At 45.3% G+C, this 25,011-nt stretch overlaps 1 protein-coding gene and 1 long non-coding RNA gene across 4 annotated transcripts in view; one reads left to right on the top strand and one right to left on the bottom strand.

Annotated features, from left to right (window-relative positions):
* LOC114484594 (uncharacterized) overlaps positions 1 to 14,997 on the bottom strand; it is a 92,014-nt gene extending 77,017 nt beyond the window's left edge. For all 3 annotated transcript variants that reach the window (XR_008616243.1, XR_008616244.1, XR_008616242.1), the window contains exons 1-2: positions 14,431 to 14,997; positions 13,936 to 14,050 (exon numbers count right to left, since the gene is read on the bottom strand). This is a non-coding gene — a long non-coding RNA (uncharacterized lncRNA). The remainder of the gene's footprint in view (positions 1 to 13,935; positions 14,051 to 14,430) is intronic.
* A 1,049-nt stretch (positions 14,998 to 16,046) lies between these two features.
* Positions 16,047 to 25,011, top strand: part of WWC2 (WW and C2 domain containing 2) — a 170,135-nt gene continuing 161,170 nt past the window's right edge. The window contains exon 1 of the mRNA XM_024117363.3: positions 16,047 to 16,341. Coding sequence (XP_023973131.1) covers positions 16,211 to 16,341 — 131 coding nt within the window. The 5' untranslated portion in view covers positions 16,047 to 16,210. The remainder of the gene's footprint in view (positions 16,342 to 25,011) is intronic.

The raw sequence follows: 25,011 nt of genomic DNA, 5'->3' as shown, positions 1-25,011 counted from the left end.
TGTTTGTAGTTTCCTTTGCTGTGCAAAAGCTTTTAAGTTTCATTAGGTCCCATTTATTTATTTTTGTTTTTATTTCCATTTCTCTAGGAGGTGGGTCAAAAAGGATCCTGCTGTGATTTATGTCATAGAGTGTTAAACAAACAAAAACTTTTAGCCAATGATTGGGCACAGATGTGTTGCATTACGTATTGAAATAGGCTTTATGTGCACCTCCTTTATATATCTTAAATAATTTATTGTATTTGGTCTCTAGAATCCTATTTCTTTGAGCATTTAACCCCCCAGTTCAGTGTCTAGCACAAAATAGCGATTCAAGAATACTGGATGTTTGAAAGGCATAATCAGTCCACATAAACTGGAAAAGCAAGCAAAATTATTTAGAATTAGTACTACTTAAACATTTTTGTCTGGTGTTTAAAAAAATTCTAATTATTCTTTTTTTTTAAATAACATTTTTATTGGAGTATAATTGCTTTACAGTTATCATTCTTGTTTGTACTAAAAAATGTTATTTCATGGGGTTTGATTGTATCATACAATAAAGGTTGTTACCTATGAAATATACAATATTTCAAATAGTCCATATGACATATATTTCTTGGCATTCATAGATTACTAGCTAACGTTGCGTGAATTGAATTAAATAAAATTCCTATGAACTTGGAATCATAGATCTGGAAGAAATCTCAAGATAGCGAACAGTGCAGCCTCCTCCCATATAGGTTGACCAACCAACCTCCTGTAAAAGGCAATGATGGTCTTTGCACATTTAGAGATATCTCCATAAAGACACCCTCCAGAAGGGCTGCCAATGTGGTGAATCACTGAAGGGAGGGGGACCGAAACAGGGAGGCTGCTTGCCCACGGCCGTCTTCAAGGCTGTTGGGTAGGCTGGACAGACTTGCCCCCAACACAGTCTTATTGGAGGAAGCCTGTCCTTGCTCTTTTTGTGGGGGAGTTTTTGCCTTATCCTAATCAGCCTGGGGTCACTGCCTGGAACCTACGTTTATTGAATGGGGGAAACCAGGTTTGGCCCAGTGGACCAAGCTGTCCGGTGTAAGGCACCAACTAGGGAATTAGGGCAACTGCCAACCTAGACTTCAGCACCTAAGACTAATGAGGTTGACTGCAAAGGTGTGTGCCTTTGAAGTCCTCTTACAATCTAGGTTGGAAGACCACGGCAGCATACAGCAGACACAGCATAAAGCGGTGACAGCTAAAGCACATGGACACCAGCAGCCAGCGTGTCTTCCCAGGCAGAACTGGCTCTTGGGTGAATCCAGTTTGCAAGCCAAGAGCCATCTAGAGGCATGTCCCTCTATGGAACACTGAGTCACCCTGCCAATTGTGTTAAAATATACCTGTGGGATTTTAACTCATGCAGGTGACTAAGTGAACACGGAGAGGCTAATGCCATTGCAAGAATTTGTTACTTACATTTTCCAAAAGAAGGGAACACACTACAGCACACGGGGCCACATGGGGAAGCACGAGGTTTGGGCAGAGCTAAAGGAGGAGAGTGGGGAGAGCACAGGCCACAGAATTTTCTGGGGTTTCCCTGGGAAAGGCAAAGCTTAGGGTTAGTTTGAATAATTCTAGTATGGGCTTTGTTATTGTTTGTTTTTAATTTATTTACTTATGTATTTACTTTTGGCTGCGTTGGGTCTTTGTTGCTGCACGCGGGCTTTCTCTAGCTGCGGCGAGCGGGGGCTACTCTTCGTTGCGGTGCACGGGCTTCTCACTGCGGTGGCTTCTCTTGTTGCAGAGCATGGGCTCTAGGCACGCGGGCTTCAGTAGTTGTGGCGCACGGGCTCTAGAGCGCAGGCTCAGTAGTTGTGGCGCACGGGCTTAGTTGCTCTGCAGTATGTGGGATCTTCCCGGACCAGGGATCGAACCCGTGTCCCCTGCATTGGCAGGCAGATTCTGAACCACTGCGCCACCAGGTAAGTCCTTTAGTATGGGCTTTGAAGCCTAGGGGCTGTCCTTGGTTGTCTGGTACCTGGCCCTGGGTTGATATAGAGCTGGGGAAATATTGGCTTGGTGTGTGAAAATTAAATAAAAGAGGTGGTGGGGGATATGGATCTGGGATTGGTTGGAGGTTTGTAGTATGTTTTTCACACACCCACAAAAGCTGGATGATACGGGAGATGAAAACAACCTTGGCTGTTTAGTTTGGCCCTGTGATGATTGAATGCCAAGTGGACAAATACAGAATCTAAGAAAATACAATCATAACAGTTGGCTCCTATGTCCCTTTGATATATCCCATTGTTTTGCTCTCTGGGAACTTCTTTACTTTCTTGTACTACAAGATGCTCCAGGCACATCTTGTATTTTCCCTGCTCTCTCCCTAGAATCAGGCACTTCTCCAAGGATCCTTGGTGCCTTTTATTGGAAAATGGTGTTAGAAACCAAGATGTGGATGCTTGTCCTTGGTACTGCATCCTTAGTAGCAAGTTCTTGCTACTGAGGTGCCATTGTTTCTAGGTCCTCCAATGATATAAGCCAGGAAATACATGTGTGTAGATAAACCCATGGATACACTCATATTTCTATCTATCTATCTACTTCCCTATCTACTTATATTGAACTAAACATGAAAACTTAAGTTCATACTGATGTCTCCAACACTATTCTAGTACCACAGGGTTCATTCTAGATTTCCCCCTTGCTTATTTGTAACTTTTTTTTTTTTTTTGGACAGTGAGAAACCTGGCTCAGGTCTACCTAAACGTTTGCTAATAACAATGACTCAATTTTGAATGAAGACAGAAAGTAAAGGAAGCAATGTGCTCTTCATAACACTTGTCCACACTAACCACCCCGGACCAGGGATCGAACCCGTGTCCCCTGCATTGGCAGGCAGATTCTGAACCACTGCGCCACCAGGTAAGTCCTTTAGTATGGGCTTTGAAGCCTAGGGGCTGTCCTTGGTTGTCTGGTACCTGGCCCTGGGTTGATATAGAGCTGGGGAAATATTGGCTTGGTGTGTGAAAATTAAATAAAAGAGGTGGTGGGGGATATGGATCTGGGATTGGTTGGAGGTTTGTAGTATGTTTTTCACACACCCACAAAAGCTGGATGATACGGGAGATGAAAACAACCTTGGCTGTTTAGTTTGGCCCTGTGATGATTGAATGCCAAGTGGACAAATACAGAATCTAAGAAAATACAATCATAACAGTTGGCTCCTATGTCCCTTTGATATATCCCATTGTTTTGCTCTCTGGGAACTTCTTTACTTTCTTGTACTACAAGATGCTCCAGGCACATCTTGTATTTTCCCTGCTCTCTCCCTAGAATCAGGCACTTCTCCAAGGATCCTTGGTGCCTTTTATTGGAAAATGGTGTTAGAAACCAAGATGTGGATGCTTGTCCTTGGTACTGCATCCTTAGTAGCAAGTTCTTGCTACTGAGGTGCCATTGTTTCTAGGTCCTCCAATGATATAAGCCAGGAAATACATGTGTGTAGATAAACCCATGGATACACTCATATTTCTATCTATCTATCTACTTCCCTATCTACTTATATTGAACTAAACATGAAAACTTAAGTTCATACTGATGTCTCCAACACTATTCTAGTACCACAGGGTTCATTCTAGATTTCCCCCTTGCTTATTTGTAACTTTTTTTTTTTTTTTGGACAGTGAGAAACCTGGCTCAGGTCTACCTAAACGTTTGCTAATAACAATGACTCAATTTTGAATGAAGACAGAAAGTAAAGGAAGCAATGTGCTCTTCATAACACTTGTCCACACTAACCACCACTCTGCTGTGATGTGGCCAAGAACACAGGTCCCAAAGTCAGTCCCCTTGGGTTTGAGTTCCAGCTTCGTCACTTAACAGCCGTGTGTTTGTGGGCAAACAAGTCAAGTGATCTGTGCCTCAGTTTCCCCTCCTCTCAAAAAGGAGTCATGAAAGTACATACTCCATAGAGTTGATGGAAGAGAACATGAGTTTACAGAAGCAAGGCACTTGGGACGGTGGCTCATGGTAAGTGCTAAATAATTAACTTTTTAAAATATATTTATTTATTTATTTTGGGCTGCACTGGGTCTTCATTGCTGCGAGCAGGCTTTCTCTAGTTGCGGCGAGTGGGGGCTGCTCTTGGTTGTGGTGCGCAGGCTTCTCATTGTGGTGGCTTCTCTTGTTGCGGAGCACGGGCTCTAGGCACGCGGGCTTCAGTAGTTGTGGCACGCGGGCTTCAGTAGTTGTGGCTCACGGGCTCTAGAGCGCAGACTCAGCAGTTGTGGCACACAGCCTTAGTTGCTCCGTGGCATGTGGGATCTTCCTGGACCAGGGCTCGAACCTGTGTCCCCTGCATTGGCAGGCGGATTCTTAACCACTGCACCACCTGGGAAGTCCCAATAAGTAACTTTTTAAAAAAAGTCTATAACAGGGGCTTCCCTGGTGGCGCAGTGGTTGCGCGTCCGCCTGCCGATACAGGGGAACCGGGTTTGCGCCCCGGTCTGGGAGGATCCCACATGCCGCGGAGCGGCTGGGCCCGTGAGCCATGGCCGCTGAGCCTGCGCGTCCGGAGCCTATGCTCCACAACGGGAGAGGCCGCAACAGAGGGAGGCCCGCATACCACAAAAAAAAAAAAAAAAAAAAAAAAAAAAGTCTATAACAGAACATTTATTTGACCAAAATATCCAATAGCCAACAGTGACCTGATGACTTCCAATTTTAAGAGTGTCTGTAAATATGACTCATAAATCAATATAATACATAAAGAAAAATCACTTCAATATGGAAAATCTTCAGTTTAATATTTGTTTTAGATGAATCAATGCATTCCTCTGCAGCAGCCTCTTTAACCATGACTTCTCCAAATTACACATCATTCATTTAGCGTGGTGTCATAAGATCTACTTTCAATCCCCTTTTATCATTATTACTGTTTTCAACTGGACTTATTTCCTTTTCACTGAGAAACTTGAGAACTTCAAAACTTTCTTTTACTTGAAGTCTAATCTTCCTTTGGGTCTGAAGTTTTTATTATGTAGTAGTCCATATCTTTAATAATCCCAATGAGAAAGCAGCACAGGAGTATTAGTAGGCCACCTTGACATTTTACGAATATTTTAAATCTTTGCAGTGGCAGTTTCTTTAAAAATGTAAAAATATCTGAAATATTTAGCCTTTACAAAGATATAAAAGACGTCTTGAATTTATCATCCACGTATATCTTATTGAGCATTATAGCTGCTCTGCAGACAGCTTGTACTTTTTCCTCTAAAGTTCACGTTGGTTCATAATTAAACAAGGTCTTGTACAGTCAGGTGAAATTAAAATATTATAGAACCGGAGGGAACATTCAAAGTCGATCAGAGCAATATTTACAAAACTCACTTAGTCAAGGGAGTAACGTGGAACTTATTCAAGAGAAGCTCGGGATTATTGTTAAACACACAGATTCCCACTCCCTTCCCCTAGAGAGTCTGATGCAGTAGACCTGATCCTGCAAATCTGAATTTTTAACAAGACTTCCAAGTGATGTTCATCATCAGGAAAGTTTGGAAGCACTGATCTAATCCAAGATCCTGATTTTATACGGAACCTGAGGCCCAGGGAAGAGGATCCCCCGCTCCAACCACCCACCCAATGTTCGTGAAGCACCTCCCCTCACAGGGGTATGCTGAAAGGTTTGGGACAGTGCACTGCTAGGCACGGCCAGTGGAACCACGACGTGGTACAGCCTTTCAGGCAGACGGTTTGGCAATACTTGTCAAAATATTAAATGTGCTTTTGATGCTGTTATTCCAGATGAAAACAGAATTTCTTAAATTGTCACTCAGACCGCTTGCGTCAGAAGCACCTCTTGAGGATGTGGATCTCACCATCTCATTTCAATTGACTGAATCATAATCTCTGGGAGTGGGACCCGGCAATCTGCGTTTTTAACAAGGTTACCAAGAGGTTAACAAGGTTCTACTGAAGTTGGGAGAAATGCTGCTCTTACGAGTGTGAGAGTCAGAGCCCTAGCGAGGGGGACATCCAAGCAGAAGGGCAGTCCCCCTGGTATGGGATGTGGGACTTACCAAGAAGGGTAAGAAAAGTGTGTGCTTGGAAGGGCAGTAAAACAAGCAGCACAGAGATGGTGTCCTCGTGGAGGTGCAGCCCAGCGTGGGGTGTCAGAGCCAGAGCAGATGAGTCGTTTGAGGGCGTCGGGTGCCCTGCTGTGGGGTGTGGGAGCTTGAGTGGGGTGAGGAGGGCTCCTGCACAGCAGAGTGGCCCAGCACCGGGTGCGGGAGCCCACAGAGGGTAGGAGAGGCTTCTGGAAGGGCGTGGGCCGAACACGAGGTGTGCAGGCCACGGGGGTGGGTTGGGGGTGGTATCATCGGAGAAGGCACAGTGGCAGCCTTGGGAGGCTGGTTACATTCAGGGGTATCGATTAAATACATAAATACACTGAGGAGAAGGAGAGTCAGTTTCCTCCCCGTTCGAGAAGGGCGTTACAAACACGGAAAGGAAACAAAACTGGAGTGAATGCTGTGATGTTGAGTTTGAACTGAAGGAATTCATATGAACTCGTAGTTTTTGACAGAGAAATAGATAAGCATGTAAATGTATCTACTAAGAGGGCCTGGGTGACCCTTCAATATCAGTGAGTTCACCTAGATGCCCAGATGTTAGTTTCTAAATACCATTCACTGCCCACTAAAAGGACCTGGGGTCCTTGGAAAAATGGCTGAGTCAAGCTCTGGGACAGGGAAAGGATTAAAGGGAGCCTGGAAAATCTTCTTGTGCCAGAAAACAAGGAAATGCTCAAAGAATGATGGGGATATGGCACTTCCCAGGTGGTGCAGTGGTTAAGAATCTGCCTGCCAAGGCAGGGGACACGGGTTTGAGCCCTAGTCCGGGAAGATCCCCCATGCCGCGGAGCAACTAAGCCCGTGCGCCACAACTACTGAGCCCGCGCTCTAGAGCCTGCGAGCCACGACTACTGAGCCTACGAGCCACAACTACTGAAGCCCGCGCGCCTAAAGCCCGTGCTCTGCAACAAGAGAAGCCACTGCAATGAGAAGCCCACGCACCGCAACAAAGAGTAGCCCCCGTTTGCCACAACTAGAGAGAGCCTGCGTGCAGCAGCGAAGACCCAACACAGCCAGAGATACATAAATAAATAAATTTATATGAAAAAAAAAGAATGATGGGGACATGTCAGAGAACACAGGAAATAGAATGAAGGAGCTCCTATAGGCCAAATCTAAGACAATTTGAGCATAAAAAAAAGATGGTGCAGTTGCCAGGAACGGGGGCGGGGGGCATGCGGACTTAGTGTTTAAGGGGCACAGAGTTCACGTGGGGAAGATGGAGTCCTGGAGACGGATGGTGGTGATGGTTGCACAACAGTGTGAATGTACTTAAGGCCCCTAAACTGTACACTTAAAAATGATTAAAATGGTAGGTATTACATTTATTTTACCACAATAAAAAATGCTGGAATGGATTATAACACACTAAAAAAATAATCCATGTGTCCCTAGTGATAAAAAAATAACAACAGGGCTTCCCTGGTGGCACAGTGGTTGAGAATCTGCCTGCTAATGCAGGGGACACGGGTTCGAGCCCTGGTCTGGGAGGATGCCACATGCCGCGGAGCAACTGGGCCCGTGAGCCACAACTACTGAGCCTGCGCGTCTGGAGCCTGTGCTCCGCAATAAGAGAGGCCGCGACAGTGAGAGGCCCGCGCACCGCGATGAAGAGTTGCCCCCGCTTGCCACAACTAGAGAAAGCCCTCGCACAGAAACGAAGACCCAACACAGCAAAAATAAATAAATTAATAAACTCCTACCCCCAACATCTTAAAAAAAAAATAACAATCATGGCAGAAAGAGATAGGGAAAGTTCTTCACATAAAAATGCTGGCTGGTAAATGTAAGGAAAAAACCCACCATTTTGGAAGCATGAATGTAATAATTGCTGTATGTAAGCATGGCTCTTGAATAAATGCCAAATGCAGTAGGTGAAAGATTTGTTTGGGAAAAGGATATTCATATAGTCTTAAAGTATAACCCCACAGATAGTTATTAGTACAGAGGAGAAAAGAGGCCTTTGCAGTGGCATCAGATACACCTGTCAGATGCCACTTTGCATCATTCAGTGGCGCATGGGACCAACGACGGGACAAAACTGACATCACAGGCCTCCTGATGTGATGAGGTGAGAAGTATAAACCTAACCATGGAGTTTTCTGGACAAGGATTTTCATCTGACTCTTGAGGAAATCATCTAAATCCAGATTGTGGGATATTTTGCAAAACTGCCAGCCTAGACTCTTCATCATTGTCATGAAAGATTTTTAAAAAAGAAAAAGCAGGGCAGTGGTTGAGAGTCCGCCTGCCGATGCAGGGGACGCGGGTTCGTGCCCCGGTCTGGGAAGATCCCACGTGCCGCGGAGCGGCTGGGCCCGTGAGCCATGGCCGCTGAGCCTGCGCGTCCGGAGCCTGTGCTCCGCAACGGGAGAGGCCACAGCAGTGAGAGGCCCGCGTACCGCAAAAAAATTAAAAATTAAAAAAATAAAAATAAAAAGCAGGGGGATGTTCAAGATTGCAGGAGACTAAAGAGACAGGACAATTAAGTGCCAAGTGGTGTCCTTGACGGCATCCTGTTTAAAAAACAACAAACAGCTGTACAGGACGCTTTAGGGTAATTGGGGAAATGTGGATATGGACTGTATATTAAGTAGTATTTATTATATCAATTTTAATTTGGGGGGTTGATAATAATACTATGGTTATGTCAGAGAATGTCCTTATTTTTACTTTCAAATGGTTGAATAAAAAAAGCTTTTATCTACAAACAGATATAAAAGAGATAGTAACATGGCAACATATTAATATCACCTGGTGAATCTGGAGGACGCTTACACAGGTATTCATTTTATTATTCTTTCAATTTTTCTGTAGTTTTCACATTTTTCAAAATAAAAAGAATCTAACTTTCTTGGGTGTGTCTCAAGGAGTAAATGGCTCCAATTTTTTCTTTTTTAAATATTAAAATAACAGTATTACACCAACAAAATTACAGATATTTAAAGACACAAAAACAGCACAATGCATGGGAATACCCAAATACTGAGAATCAGTACTGTTGCAATCGAGCAGGGACCTTGCTCTTATTCAGCCTTTAGTTTTCAGAACACTGTTCATATTAAGTGTGCAATAGAAGTTGAATGGATGAGTGAGGGACTTGTTTTATTTTGTGATTTGGTGGTCTAGGTAAATTCTAGAAGAGGTGATTTGGATGTTTTCTACAAAAAGAGTTGAGTGAGCTGAAGGGTAAGAGCTAAAAAAAACTGGCGTGCACAGCACAGTTCAGTAAAGTCGGGCCCCCCCTGGCCTACCTCCTGCCCCTCTCCCTTCCCCCCAGGACACCAGTGGAACAGTAGTCAGGCCATTTTAAAACTGAAAGTGTTTTTTAGCCAGACAGAATATTGGTTGTGTAGAAATATTGTTGTGCATAATTTGTTATGGTTTTAAGAAGTTCTGGTACAGGATACGAATTTGAAGGATATAGCTTCATTTTACAGAATTATTGTAATTGGATCTTATTTGTATATATGTCTCAACATTTGTAAATAAACAAATAAGGGAGCTTACTCTATTTTAGAAAGAATAACCTTTAGTGGGGCATTTGCATTCACACACTGAATGTGCTAATTACAAGTACAATTTTCATCTGTTCATTAAAGCAGGTTTCCCAGGTCTTGGGTATTCCCCACACTTCAAGATAAAACTATAGTATTTCCGTGTGTGTGTGTGTGTGTGTGTGTGTGTGTGTGTGTGTGTGTGTGAGACAGAGAGAGAAAGAGAAATGTAACATACATACAGAAAAGTGTATAAACATGTGCATATAGTTTAACAAAAAGTATAAACAGGTTAAAAAAACCTCAGAACATTAACAGAATTCCTCTCCCCACGTCCTTCTCCCCAAGTTCAACATTATCCCTCCCTTTAGAAGTAAGCTCCCCAAGTCCTTCTCCCCAAGTTCAACATTATCCCTCCCTTTAGAAGTAAGCACTATGTTGACCTTTGCGGTACTTATTTCCTTGTTTTTCTTTATACTTTCACCTTTTACGTACACGTCTCTAATCAATATAGTTTGGTTTTACCTGTTTTTGTGAACTTTATGTGAATGAAAATCTCTCTGTACAAATTCTTTTGTTTCTTGCTTCTTTTACCCAACATTATATTTTTAAAGATTTACCAAAGGGGTTTTGTGTAGCTATAGTTCATCCTTTTATCATTGCTCTATTGTATTGCATAAATAAACCACACAATGTATTTATCCACTATATTCTTTATCAGACATTTGCATGCTTCACTTTTAGGCTACTGTAAATAATACACCCTAAACATTTCTTGTACGTGGATCTGGAGCATATATGTGTGAGTTTCTCTAGGGATAAACCTAGGAATGGAATCACTAGGTCATAGGATGTGGATATCCTCCATTTTCCTAGATATGGCCAAATTGTGTCCATACCAATTTGTCTTGCCACCCATCACTGATGACAATACCTGTTGCTCCACATTCTTACCAACACCTGATATTTTTAAACTTAAGTTTTTGCCAGTGTAACGGCTACATGAGTATCTCACTGTGGTTTTTCATTTCACTGGTTCTTAATGATGTTGAGCAACTTTCCATACGTTTATTGGCAAAATACACTTCTTGGAACATGTTTCATTACATAGACCGTTTTTTCTCCTTATTCAATTTGAATATCCCTAAATCAGACAAATTTGGGAGATTATATTGCAGTTAAATTTCTTAAAGCCAAATTCACAGCATTGAGTCAACATCAGGAGATCAGGAACTAAGAGAAAGAGAGAGGATGAAGTGGAGAAAGACTGAGAAATAATAAGTAGAAATAAAGATTTTAATGGAAAATTCAGAGGGATAGGAAAGGAGATATAAAATAGTTTTAAAAGATAGGGATGAGGGAATACCATCCCATCTTTTAAAGAAGCTGTTTTTCATGGATTATAAAGTTGGAATGGGGAAAAATGCAAATTAAAGATGGTAAAAGGAAAATGGAACCTTATATTTTTTCATTATGTAAGAAAGAATGTCAGTGAATATTTATTCTAAGAGTCTACCCCACAGAGTATACAAGAGGTACCCTCTGAGAGCCTCACACATACAAACATGGCATTGAAACTTTTGTTCCTTTTAGTTAATAAGACAGCTATTAAATGTTTTCTATCTCTTTAGCAACCACAACATTCGCTCAATGTGGGTCTCCCTCTGCAGTGAGTAAGGTAAAATCTAACCTGTTTGATGTTGATTACTACTGAACTGGAATGATAGCTGTTGCCCAAGGTGTTGCTATAATGAGTAACTGGCAGGGAAGTGGCTGTGGTTATCGAGGTTTCTGGTCTGGCCTGGCACTGAGAATTCTTAACGCTCATATGCCTATCTTTTTCAGGACTGTCTAGACAATAAGATTTAGGAATTGTGGATTAGGGCTACTGATTCATAATACCTAGAGATGTTATTTATTTTAACGTTTCGGTTGCAGAAGAGCAAAAACAGAAACAAAAAAGTCACTAGTTTGATTCAGGAAAGAAAAAGTTATCCTTATTTAGAAGTTCCAATTTATATAATCCCTGATCTCCTTGAGGAGACAGGGGATATTAAAATATTGAAAACCAATTCATGTTGTCCTACACATGAGCTGATTCAATAGCTTAAGCTTAAAGTTTATAACAATAATTCATTCAGAGATGGATTACAGGCTAGTAACGAATTCTTACACAAATCACTGAAAATGGAGACCACATTTTACAAAGAAATAAACTAAATCACATCAAATTACTGAAGAATTACAGGCCAAATACAGGACTATAGATGGGTTACTTAATGCTATTAGACTTGTACTGATGTTTCTTTCCCAAGATTCAATCCTGAATCCTTAGCCCTTTACAGAATTTCAGATGGGTGACGTTCGACCATATATTTGCAGTCCTGACCTTTTGTTTGAGCTTGAGTCCCGACCTTTAACTTTCTGCTGGGTGTCTCTAATTTCTAAAATCAAACCCCATATCAGATCCCCCTTTGGACTTCCTCATTTATTTCAGCTATTTGAGTTTCTCTTGATGGCCTAAAATCTTGGACTCATACCAGATTCCTCCTTGTGGTCGACTTACTGCTTAATCTAATCAGTAGCAAATTCTTGCCGGATCATTCCTTTTCATGCCTTCCTCACTTTATTTCTAATCCAGACCTTTATCTCTCTCATACCTATATTATCACGCCAGCCTCCTAACTAGACGGCTCCAGCCAGTCTTGGGCTCTTGCACGCCAGATTCACCTTGGAGTTTCCAATATCCATTTCCTTCTACAAAGCACGCCCTGCCACGCCAGTCCATTTTGGAATCATGTCCACTCATCTCGACCCCATCCCTTTTAATGATCGTTTTCCTTATGTATACTGCTTTGACGAGACCTTTCTGACAGTCCCCATTCTCTTAATTTACTGTCTGAATTCTCCCTTTGACACTAAGGAAGTATATAGGAGGCTGTGTTCTTTAAATTTTATGATTGGCTCCACCTCCAGTGAAGTTAACAAGCAAGTGGTTTTTGCACCTTGCTTTTTTTCACTTAAAGATCCTGGATATCTTTCCAGGATCAGCACATACATTTTTATGCAATGCTTTTAATATGCCTGCTGAGTATGGATAATTCATTTACTTAGTCCCTTAATGATGGATGCTGGTGGTTTTTCCAGTTTTGTTATTATGAAGCATGCTACAATGAACATCCTTGCAAATCCTGAGGCACTTTAATATCCGTAGGTAAACCTGTAGCACCAGGATTGCTGGATTAAAAGTATACATATTTTAAATTTGGATAGTTACAACTAATTTTCTGTTGAAATAAATTTCACTGTCTACTCCCATTTTTGATACCGCTAATTTTCCTGCCACGCAGGATTTGGACGTTGACGTGGGAGCTTTGTTTAATGGCAGCTCACCCCCACAGACTATTAGTACCAGAGAAAATGTAAAGCTGGGAGAAAAGGGAATTGAAGGCCAGAAAACAGACTCTTCAGCGGCTAATGGTACCATAGACTGTGGTAATCTGGCATCCAGGACAGCAGACAGCATCATCCTTCTCTGCCAATGATCAACTGGAACCAAATGAAATCTAAATGTATCCATCTATAAACTAGGGATAATCTTCATTGTCTTAACCACTAGGAATTTTCCGAAGGGATGGTACTATGTAAACTGGGTGAACTCAGAACAGCAAAGTGAAAACTTGATCAAGACAAAAAACCCTGCAGAGGAGCAATCTTCCTTTCTGTCATCTTAACTGCTTTTGTGCGACCAAATGTTTCCTGTGCCACCCAGTGGGGGAGAAGAAGCGAGCTTGTCTCTTAAATGCTTCAGAGTTTTGTCTATTTAGGGTCCCTTTTTGAAGTCTTGAGATTTATAGAACAATAAATGCCATTTACTGCTGTGTGCTATTTTGGATTCCTCATCAGTTTTAGAAGTTGGGTAGGAATGCTTACCTGAAAGCTTATCAAATGTGAAATAACACCGGGAAGTATTGGGCAGTAGTTCATCCCAGTGAAACAAACTAAATTGTGGCAACAGCAGCAAAGTGTGTTACTTTTTTTTTTTTTAACAGTAGGATGCAGACATTTTAATACATGTTTTCTAATTGGTTTTTTGGGGGGCGGGGAAGCACAGCAGGAAGCAAGGTTTAAACAAGAATGGCTTGGCTGGGTTGCCAATGATGTTATTAGTATACCATAACACAAATTTTGGCCTTGCTAATGGGCCAGCATAGACCAGTCCAAAACAAAGCACCTCGTTCACTCAGTGGTGTGAGAGATTAGTTTTAGCCAGGTCTCACCTTTTTCACAGCATTCAGAAGTACAACCTTAAGATTACCCACTAGGATGTCACATCTCACCTGGAACAGGAGAAGCTTGCCTTGTGTGATCACCTCCTGATCAATGGAGTGGGGCTGAACACAGGCCCTGGAGGCGGGGGCGAAGCCTAGTTTCCTGGGTGTAAACGAGGAAGACCTAGAAAGATACAGTAAGCGAGTTCACCTTGGGTGACTCCGTCCCCCAACTCCTGCGCCCTCTGGTAGCTCCTTCCCAGGAGTTCTCTCTAGAGTTTCTAGTAGTTAAAAGTTTCTGCCCAGATGCTCCAAGTACAAATACAACCCCTTCTAAGGCCCTCGCCCGAGACGGCAGGTCCAGTCCCCGCCGTGAAGCTGTTCCAAGCCTGACCCCCGTCCTTCCTCTCCAGGACCAGCCTCCTCCACCTTCGAGATTGACCGCAGATGCCCCGACGGCCTGGAGAACCAAAGGCCGTCCGCAGCCTCCAGGGCAGCTGCTACACTAACCGCGCAGCGCCAGCTCCGCGCCGTAGAGAATCTCAATTCACCTGACTCCCTTACCGGTCTGTGCTCCCAGGAGGGGAGGCGGACTTTGGTCCAAACCCCCGAAAGCCCTTGCTGTGCGCTGCGTCCCGCACAGGGTGGGGAAGTCTTTACAAATTAGGCGGCCGGATTAAGCGAATTCACACCAAAAGGTGAATGATCTCCGGGTCTTCCTCCGTTTTTTTGTTTTTTTTTTTTTACTCTAAAAGCAGCTTCTTAGTAACCCAGAAGAATATGAATGGGCGACGGTGGTGTAGACCTGGCTGGAGAAGAGTGTGGGGACTGGGAGGCTCCCTCCCAGACCGAGGGGCTGGGGGCACAAATGCTGTGTGTCCGGGCCCTGCCAGGCCTGCGGCTCGTGGCACCGTCCAGCCCGGAGCCCGACGTCCGGCCCCTCCTCAGGGCCGACCAGGGCGTAGTAGCTGCTGAATAAATAAATACTTGTGGAAGGAGAGAAAGTCCACGTTCCTCCCCGGACACATCCAGGGACTAGGAAAGCCTGGCCGCCGGGCCGCCGCGTTTTCCTGCCAGCGGGCTCGCCCACACCTTCTGGGCCTCGGCGGGGCTCCGGGTGGGGGACTTCCCGGGGCGCGGGCGGACGGAAGGGGCTGGCTCCCGGGCGCGTGCACGTCCAGCGCGGGGCCCCCGGGTGGAGCGCCCCAGGCCCGCGCGCGGCGGACGACGACGACGGCCGCGGCGGGGGGTGGGGGGGAGGGGGGTGCAGTGGCTTCTCCGAGTCTGGCCCGAGCTTCCCCCGCGCAGCGGGGCACCGGGGCAGGCGTGTCGCGGCGCCCTCGGACCGCGGGATCCGCCTTCGCTTTCCGCCGCGAGGCTGAGGTCACGGAGGGCCGGGCGCCCTGCAGAGGCCCCGGGGGCGACACCGCCCCGGACGCGCCACTGACGCGCTTTCGAGCGTTGGCTCTGCTTTTCACACTTTCCCACCGCCCGGAACGCCCCGGGGTCCGAGGGGGCGCGGGGGAGCCTTTGTCCCTTCTCGGTTTGCTGGGACCTTGTCTTCAGAAGAGAGCCTCCCCACCCCTTTCCTCTCGAAAGTCTTGTGGTTTCCCTAGAAGTCGGAAGGCGGTGGAGAGGGCTGCGGAGACTTCTCTTTAGCCGCCTTTCCCGTCCCGAAACTCTAAAACCCCAAGTGTTCGGCCGTAGGGAGAAATTTGGGGTCAAGGGGAAGCAGTGAGCAGCGCATTCCTTCTCCGTCTTCCCTCCCACCTGGCCCACGGCTCCCTTCCGCCCGACTCGGGCCAGCGCCCCCGCAGGCGCGGCGGGCCGCGGGAGCGGCAGGGTTAAGCCCTGGAATGTGGCGGCGAGGAATGTGCATGCAGATGAGCCGAACGAGGGGAGGAGCGGGTCGGGGCGGGCCCCGGGCGGGGCGCATGCTAATCGCATGCAAATGAGGAGACCCGTCGCCGCCACGGCCGCCGCTCCGCGGAGCTTCCCGGATCGGAGCCCAGACGGCGGCGGCTCGGGCAGCCTGGGCGCCGCGACCCTCGGCGGCCACAGGGGGACGGGGAGGAGGAGGAGGAGGAAGAGGCGGAGGCAGCGGCGGCGATCGCGAGGAGGAGGAGGAGGAGGGTTCGCTCGCCTGCTCCGACGCAGACATGGTGGACTGATCCCCGGCGGGGCCGAGAGCAGGGTTTCCTGAGGCGCCCCCGCGCGTGGCCCCGCCGCGCCCCGCGCCCCGCAGCCCCTCGCCGGCGCCCGGGTCGGGCCGGGCAGTCGCGTTCCCGCCGCGTCCCGCGCCCGGTCCCTATGGAGGTGCCGCTCGCCGGCGAGGCCGCCGACCATGCCTAGGAGGGCCGGGAGCGGGCAGCTGCCGCTACCCCGGGGCTGGGAGGAGGCCAGGGACTACGACGGCAAGGTCTTCTACATCGACCACAACACCCGGAGGACCAGCTGGATCGACCCCCGGGACAGGTGGGCTGCCGGGCCGCGGGTGGGCGCGGGGACCCGCCTCGGAAGCGCGGCGGCGGCTGTTGTCCGGGAGACCTGGCCGAGCGGCGGCGCCCGCGGCGCGGGGGGCGTGGGGCGTCACCGGCCCGGGGTGCCGGGAGGGGTCCCGGGAAGGAGGCGCGGGACCGTCTGCCCGAGCCGGGGCTGCGTCAGCCGGCCAGGCGCCCTGGAGGGGGCCGGTTGCAGCCGCCCCTTCCAGGGCCCTCTTGGCCACCCGCTCTGCGACGGCCCCGGGACCTTTAGACACTCTGGGCGCAGAGGGAAGGGTGGAATTGACGCCCTGGGCGGTCACAGTGTCCAGTTCACGGACCCAGCGGGGCCCCCTGAGCCCTGCTCCGAGCTCGCCTCCGCCTGAAGTTGGCCAGCAAGAGGCTGGAGGGTCCATTCGGCCTGGGAGGCGGGGCCCGGCCCTGGGCCTCCCGGAGGAGGAGGCCTAAGTGCCAGGCGGGGCCAGCCAGCCGTCCAGGCCACCTGTGGCATCTCTCTGGCCGTCCTTGGCTCGCAGCCTTGCCTGCACGTTCTTGACGGGGCGCGCCATGGTCGGGCCGGTGGCCCTGGGCCTGAGAGGGCCCCGGGCACCCTTCCTCGCTGGGCCCTGGTGGTGGGTGTAACTGACTTTGCCCCCCAGAGTTTAGAGACGCTTGTTTGGGGGTTTACTGCTTAGTGTTTATCTTCACCTGAAAACTTGAACTGACTCTCAGATCTTGAAAAGGCAGATGCTGTGTTGAAGTAACAAGTGTTGAAATGAACAGTGGAACCGGACCTTGGTTATTGAGGAACGCTGACTTGAGCTTAGCGTGGTTTCTTGTAGTTTTCAACACACTTTTTATTCCTGCTCAGAAGTGAAGAGGAGCAACATAGCAATATCATCATCTGAGAAGTTCAGGAACTGAAGTTTAGCTGAATGTTCACAAATGTTGTTTCTCTTTTCCATCTTTCTTTTTACCTTGAAAAGGAAAATTTCTTATAGTTAGAATTATTGGAAGAATAAGAGGAGATATTCCTAATTGTAAATTTGTAAACTATTAAGGAGGTATTCCTATTTATAAATTTAAATAATATACCATTAGGGATAATTCCAAATTTTGGATGGTCCTCATTTCTGAAATTTGTTTCCACCTTTTTATGGAATGTGGCCTTCAGGGTTTATAACCTTTTTAGGTGCTTCTCCTATTAAACATTCCCCCTTTTCTCAATTTGAAGCTGAAAGAGTTTCATACTTTATGTTATTTTTAAAATTCCACATAGAAGTGATATCATACAGTATTTGTCTTTCTCTGTCTGACTTTATCTTAAGAATATTGTTTTTGAATGCTACTAAAGAGCAGTTATAAGAAAGTCACAAGTGACATTATAAATTTATGGAACAGTCCTTGTTAAATTATCCATGAAGGCATCGGTTTAGGTTTCCCTCTTGAAATGAGAAAAGGCACCTGTGCCGAGGTCCTGCCTTGCTCTAGCCTGGCTGCGCGTTGCTGACCTGATGAAAGTTATGACAAGCATCACGCCTTCACAGTCTCTCCAGATGTATTAGTTGTTGTCATAAACTTCACGCTCCAAGCCAGTTATTGCACTTTGAAACTACTTAACAGATAATAAATTTCAATGATGATAGTGTGCACCCAACAGTGGCTTTTAAGGCACCTGTATAAATATTTGACTTTTACAGTTGTATGGTAATTCTTTCTGCTATCTGATACTTGGAGTTTCAGGTTATTGAAACTGCAATGCATTCTTGAAATATTTAGGCATTTTAGATTCTCTTTTACTTCAATTTACATGTTTTGTTAATATCATCTCATTTGTGTTTACTAGCAAGGATTACAAGACTGTGTAATGCCTGGGTAAAGCAAATAGAAAGTGAAGTAAAATTATATGGCTTGGCTTATCTTTATCACTACTTCTTAAACAAGCATGTCTTTTATTTAAAATTGTTAATGGATTAACAATTATCATGAACTCTGTTTTTAAGAAACTGGGTAACCAATTCATTTGATGGGGACAGACAGTTTTGATTAAGGTGATTTGTTATTATTCCAGGTTGCCTTGAAGCTGTTGGATCTTTAAGTATTTATAAATTTGACTGGTTATACATATTTCTGGATCTCAGTATTAGAGCTTTAAAAGACATTCTGTGAGATGAGTCAACATTGACATAGTTTAAATTTGGTTGTGTTTTATTTTAGGGCAGTGAAGTGTCTGTAAGTCTTGCTAACTAGTGTAAGAGATGGTGGAAGAGGATATTTGGAGGAACTATTACCTCTAGGCAATTTTGTTACACGCTTACCAAACATATGGGCAGAGAGGTGTTGCACAGGCCAGTTGGAATGTGCCCCTTCTTTTACAGGATCAAATTACAAATCCTGAAAAAAAAAAAGTGACTTGCTAAACTGTGGGTCTGCAGTACTTTTGAACTTTTAAATCCATTTCATTAAGATGGTCATGATGATTTACCCAGTCATATTTATGTTAAGAAAGATAATTTTGTGTTTTTCATGGTCTATCAGCATTTGTGAGGTATTTCTGATTGTATAGGTAATTATGCAGATGTCATGGGGGAAGGCTGGGAGATTTCACAAGAACATAATTTTATTCAATAAGTAGTGATTTTAGAATATTGAAGTATTATTTTAAAATGCTTTCAAGCTTTTGGAGGTCCATTACATGATGCAGACTCTGCTGCAGTGTGATCAAAGCTTTCCTTGCCCCACCTTTATTAGCTGAGAAAGCTTAGATGAGTGTCTGAACCCCTCTAAAGCTCCATTTTTCAACTCTAAAATGAAGGTCATACCACCAACCCCATGGAGATGTTTGGGGGCCCCTAACTAGTGCCTCACCAAAGAGTAGTAGTTGTAGTGTTGTCATTCCAACTGAGGAACTGACGGATAGTTCCGGTTACCCCTGAAAATAGTAGAGGTATTGCACACATTTTCTCAGTGTTTTCTGTGTGACAGCCACCCTGCTAAGCTCTTTAACTGTGATCTCATTTTATTCTCCCAGAAGTCCTATGAGGTAGGTGCTGTTATTAGCTTCCAGTTACAGATGGGGAAATGGAGTCGCAGGGAGACTGCCATTGTAGTTCAACATGGAGCCAGGATTCGAAGCCAGATAGTCTGACTCTGGAGCCTGTGTCCTTTGTCATTCCTCTAGTCTTCCTGGACATCTGGGCATGCTCAGGGGTCTCTGGATGGAGGAGAACCTCTTCGCCCAGGGTTGACTTTTCAGGCTGATTGACCAGTCTTTTTTTTAAAATTTTTTACTTTTATGCAATTTTTTTTTTCATTTTATACAATTTTCAAAGGTTACTTTCCATTTACAGTTATTACAAAATATTGGCTCTATTCCCCATGTTGTACAATACATCTTTGAGCCTATCTTACACCCAGTAGTTTGTACCTCCTACTCCCCACCCCTGTGTTACCCCTGCCCCCCGCCACTGGTAACCACTAGTTGGTTCTCGGCATCTGCGAGTCTGCTTCTTTTATGTTATATTCACTAATTTGTTGTATTTTTTAAATTCCACATAAAAGTGATATCATACAGTATTTGTCTTTCTCTGTCTGACTTATTTCACTTAGCATAATACCCTCCAAGTCCATCCATGTTGCCACAAATGGCAAAATTTTGTTCTTTTTTTTATTGCTGAGTAGTATTCCACTGTATATCACATACTGTATACCACAGCTTCTTTATCTATTCATCTGTTGATGGATACTTAGGTGGTTTCCATTTGACCAGTCTTTCTTGGTATTCAGAGGTTCCTGTCAACTAGGCAGGATGGTCTGATCCCTGAGCTGGCCACGCAGGGTGAATGCCTTGGGGGTGTGGGTTGGGGACCCATCCAGCTGACCCCATTGAACCACGGTACTAGTCCACGTAGAACTTGGAAGTTCAGTGCACTCTTGAGCACATTAGAAGTTCAGTTTGGGGCTCTGTATCAACCTGCATAGATTACAGTTTTACTGTAACAGTCTTGACTTTGCCCTTCCTCTCCCCCCCGCCCCTGCTCAATCCTGGGGAAAGCTCCTCGTCTGTGACCCGTTGGCAACCCTCCCCACCCCAGGTAGGCCAGCTGTTATTTTGCAGGTCTGCTCCCTCACTCACCTCTTATTTTGCTCACCATGGGCACCCTTTGACTGCACCAAATGGTGTTTATGGTGGGCCATAGATCATGGCCAAATGGCCTGGTGCTTTAAAAAAAAACTGTATTCAATGTGGGAGAAAAAGGTCGGATGATGGATTTATTTGCCTCTTGGAGGAGTAGGTGGCTAAGGTGGGCAGGGCTCAGAGACAGGATGAGTGGTTTTACGGACTCCCAGTGGAATTCTGTTTGCTTTCCGTCCTCCGATTGGACATTACCCAGGGATACAATAACTTTGTCTAGTTGAACTTCAAAGAGTTACCACCACACAAAGTGACTTTACATTAAAAAGGCCTGATAGGCCATAATCTCTGGTTTATGGCTTGGATCAGATGTTGAGCAACCTGTACTTTCTAATTGAAGGGAAGATATCCTGGGGGCTGGGGCTGGGGGACAGTGAGGAGGAAGAGGATGTCAGCTGGGTGTCACCAGTGTCTGAGTTAACTTTGGCTCTCCACGCCCAGTTTGTGGCACCTGTAGGCTGTATGCAACTCTCTGCTGTCTTCCTTTCAAAGTCAAAGTAAGTAATTTTGCTAAACCTACTTACTGCTGGAGTGTGAATTCTTCAAAAGACCTAATTGCTTATTCCTGCTCTCTGTATCCTTTGTATCTGGTAGATGTTAAATGAATGTTGGTTAGGTCAGTTGATACAGAAAGTTTGTGAAGTTAATGAAAGAATACGACTAGTTGAGCTACTCTTGTTTCCAATTTCTTGTTGTTGGGTTTTCGTAACTACAGCCATAACCACCAACAACCAGAGACAATTGATTTTCCAGTTAGATTAAAAATAATGAGAGAATTAAGCTGCCACATTTTGACTAACAGTATAAATATGTGAATTACTTACAAGAGCAGAGAACACAAAATCAGCCCCAATAGTCTTAATCACAACCGCCCTTGTCATATGGGAGTCGTCCCTCTCCAGCCTCTGTCCAAGTCTGGGTGCCAAGTGCTTACTGTGATTTGAGTGACTATGGTATTTGAAGTGTGGAGAGGTTCTTAAAAGAAGGTTTTTAAAAAAATCACTATGGGAAGCCCTAATTTAAACTAAACTATGCTGTCTTCCAAAAATTCCTGACAGACTATTTCTTGTTTTCAACAGTTTGCTGTGATGTTAGCTGGAGAGAGCAGTGGTTGCCTCGTCCATGACTGAGGTTCCGTCTCTGACTTTACTAGTCCATAGTTGCACCTTAATTTTGTTGGAACTCTCAGGACAGTAATTGCATTGTCAAGAAAGACTATTATTTATAAATAAGTAATTTTTTTTTTTTTTTTTTAAGCAGCAAATCACTAAATTGTGAGCTGCATAATCAGCCACTGTGACATGTGGCCTTCAAGCAAGCCAGGATTTCAGTTTCCTGTGGGCAAGCCCTGGTGGGCTGGCAAAAGGGTAGAAGCTGCTCTGCAGCCTGACCAGGCCCTGTGCTGCCTGCCTCTGGGGCCTGGAGATGTTGCCTTGTGGATGGCACTGGCTCATTTTTTCGGAGTAGTTGTCTGTAGGAAAATGATGCCACCGCTCTAGAAGAGTGTGACCAGCCTCATTTTGCCGATGGGAGTTACCGAAACATAGGAAACAGTGTTAGCCCTAATGAAGTGTAACTTCCTTGAGATAGGGCCCTAGTCTTGTGTACGCTCCGGTCCTATGAACTTGACTGAAATTGGTTGAACTGATTTCTTGTTAGAATTTTGGACTAATTTCTTCATCCATTTCTTCTTTTTTTTTTTTTTTAATAAGTTTATTTATTTTTGGCTGCGTTGGGTCTTCATTGCTGCACGTGGGCTTTCTCTAGTTGCAGGGAGCAGGGGGCTACTGTTCGTTGCAGTGTGCAGGCTTCTCATGGTGGTGGCTTCTCTTGTTGCAGAGCACGGGCTCTAGGCGCACGGGCTTCAGTAGTTGTGGCACACGGCTCAGTAGTTGTGGCTCGCGGGCTCTAGAGCGCAGGCTCAGTAGTTGTGACGCACGGGCTTAGTTGCTCCGTGGCATGTGGGATCTTCCCGGACCAGGGCTTGAACCCGTGTCCCCTGCATTGGCAGGCGGATTCTTAACCACTGCGCCACCAGGGAAACCCTCTCCATCCATTTCTGAAGCGCCTGTTACTGGAAAAATCACCACAGAAGTATAAAGAGTAGGAAAGGGATTTTTAAAGGCACAGTGTGTGTATAAGTTGTGGGTTAAAAATAACTTCCCAGGGCTTCCCTTCCCTGGTGGCGCAGTGGTTGAGAGTCCACCTGCCGATGCAGGGGACACGGGTTCGTGCCCCGGTCCGGGAAGATCCCACGTGCCTGCGCGTCCGGAGCCTGTGCTCCGCAACGGGAGAGGCCACAGCAGGGAGACGCCCGCGTATTGCAAAAAAAAAAAAAAAAAAAAAAAAAAAAAAGACTTCCCAAATATATAGCTTCAGAATGTTTTCAGTGGCTTTTTTCCCCAGTTATTTATTTTTTATTGATATAAAAACATCACATAAAATTAGCCATTTTAAAGTGTACAATACAGGGGTTTTTTGGTACATTCACAGTGTTGTGCAACCATGATCATTATGTAATTCCTGAACATTTTTATTACCCCCAAAAGAAACCCTGTACCCATTAAGAGTTCACTCCCCATCCTTCCCCCACCCCTGCTGCCTTTGGCAACCCCTAATCTACTTTCTGTCTCTATGTTTTTGTCTCTATGTTTCTGCCTATACTGGACATTTCATATAAATGGAATAATACAGTATGTTTCCTTCCTTTTGTGTCTGGCTTCTTAATGACATTTAGCATAATGTTTTCAGGGTTCATTCATGCTGTAGCATGTACCAGTATTTCATTCCTTTTTATGACTTTGAATAATAAGTTGTATGGCTATACCACACTTTGTGTATCCATTCATCGGCTGTTGGACATTTGTGTTTATTCTGCTTTTTGGCTGTTATGAATAATACTGCCATGAACATTTATGTATAATTTTTATATGAATATGTGTCTTCAGTTCTCTTGGATAAAATACCTAGAAGTGGAGTTGCTGGGTCATATGTTAATTCTATGTTTAACTTTTTGAGGAACTGCCAAACTCTTCCACAGCGGCTGCACCATTTACATCCCCACCAGCAGTGTGTGAGTGTGTGAGTGAGTGTGTGAGTGAGTGTGTGAGTGAGGGTGTGAGTGAGTGAGTGAGGGTGTGTGTGAGTGAGTGAGTGAGGGTGTGAGTGTGTGAGTGAGAGGGTGTGAGTGAGGGTGTGAGTGTGTGAGTGAGGGTGTGAGTGAGTGAGTGAGGGTGTGAGTGTGTGAGTGAGGGTGTGAGTGTGTGAGTGAGGGTGTGAGTGTGTGAGTGAGGGTGTGAGTGTGTGAGTGAGGGTGTGAGTGTGTGAGTGAGGGTGTGAGTGTGTGAGTGAGGGTGTGAGTGTGTGAGTGAGGGTGTGAGTGTGTGAGTGAGGGTGTGAGTGTGTGAGTGAGGGTGTGAGTGTGTGAGTGAGGGTGTGAGTGTGTGAGTGAGGGTGTGAGTGTGTGAGTGAGGGTGTGAGTGTGTGAGTGAGGGTGTGAGTGTGTGAGTGAGGGTGTGAGTGTGTGAGTGAGAGGGTGTGAGTGAGGGTGTGAGTGTGTGAGTGAGGGTGTGAGTGAGGGAGTGTGTGTGTGAGTGAGGGTGTGAGTGAGGGAGTGTGTGAGGGTGTGAGTGACGGTGTGAGTGTGTGAGTGAGTGTGTGAGTGAGGGTGTGAGTGAGGGTGTGAGTGTGTGAGTGAGTGTGAGTGTGTGAGTGAGTGTGAGTGAGTGTGAGGGTGTGAGTGTGGGTGTGAGTGTGTGAGTGTGTGAGTGAGTGTGGGTGTGAGTGTGGGTGTGAGTGTGTGAGTGAGTGTGGGAGTGTGTGTGTGAGTGAGTGTGAGTGAGTGTGAGTGAGTGAGTGTGTGAGTGAGTGAGTGTGTGAGTGAGTGTGTGAGTGTGTGTGTGAGTGAGTGTGTGAGTGTGTGAGTGTTCCAGCTTCTCCACACCCTCACCAACACTTGCTCTCTTTTCTTTTCTTTTCTTTTTTCAGCATTTCTGGTGGGATGAGCTAGTATCTTACTGTGGTTTTGATTTGCATTTCCTGCAGTGTTTTGATAGCCTCAATATGACCCAAGTTTTCCTCCTTTATTCTAGCCTTTTAGCCTTTGCCACTCTACCCACCTTTTTTGTGCCTCCTAATAGGCAAAGGAAGAAGAGTTAGGGTGAATTAAAAGTGGAATCTACTGGCAAAGTACATATTAATTTTTGTCTTCATTTCAAATATAATATATTTTAAGAGGCATAGATGTGAATCACATAGATAATGAATCATAATGTGTGCGTGTATGTATACAGCCAGCTTATTCAAGATCATTTGCTGTTTAAAAGCTTTAAACTAGTAATATATAGTAAGAATTAAAATCATTTTTATTAATTTTTTTTTTAAAGCAGTTGGAGGAAACCTAACAAACATAGCCTCAGCCAGGTGATCAAGGTAAATGTCAACAGTGATGTCGTGTTGATGTACCATTGA

The sequence above is a fragment of the Physeter macrocephalus genome, chromosome 20 (genome assembly GCF_002837175.3).
Source record: "Physeter macrocephalus isolate SW-GA chromosome 20, ASM283717v5, whole genome shotgun sequence".
Taxonomy (NCBI): Eukaryota; Metazoa; Chordata; class Mammalia; order Artiodactyla; family Physeteridae; genus Physeter; species Physeter macrocephalus.
The sequence above is the reverse complement of the archived record's forward strand: the minus strand, read 5'-3'. Positions and strand labels throughout refer to the sequence as shown.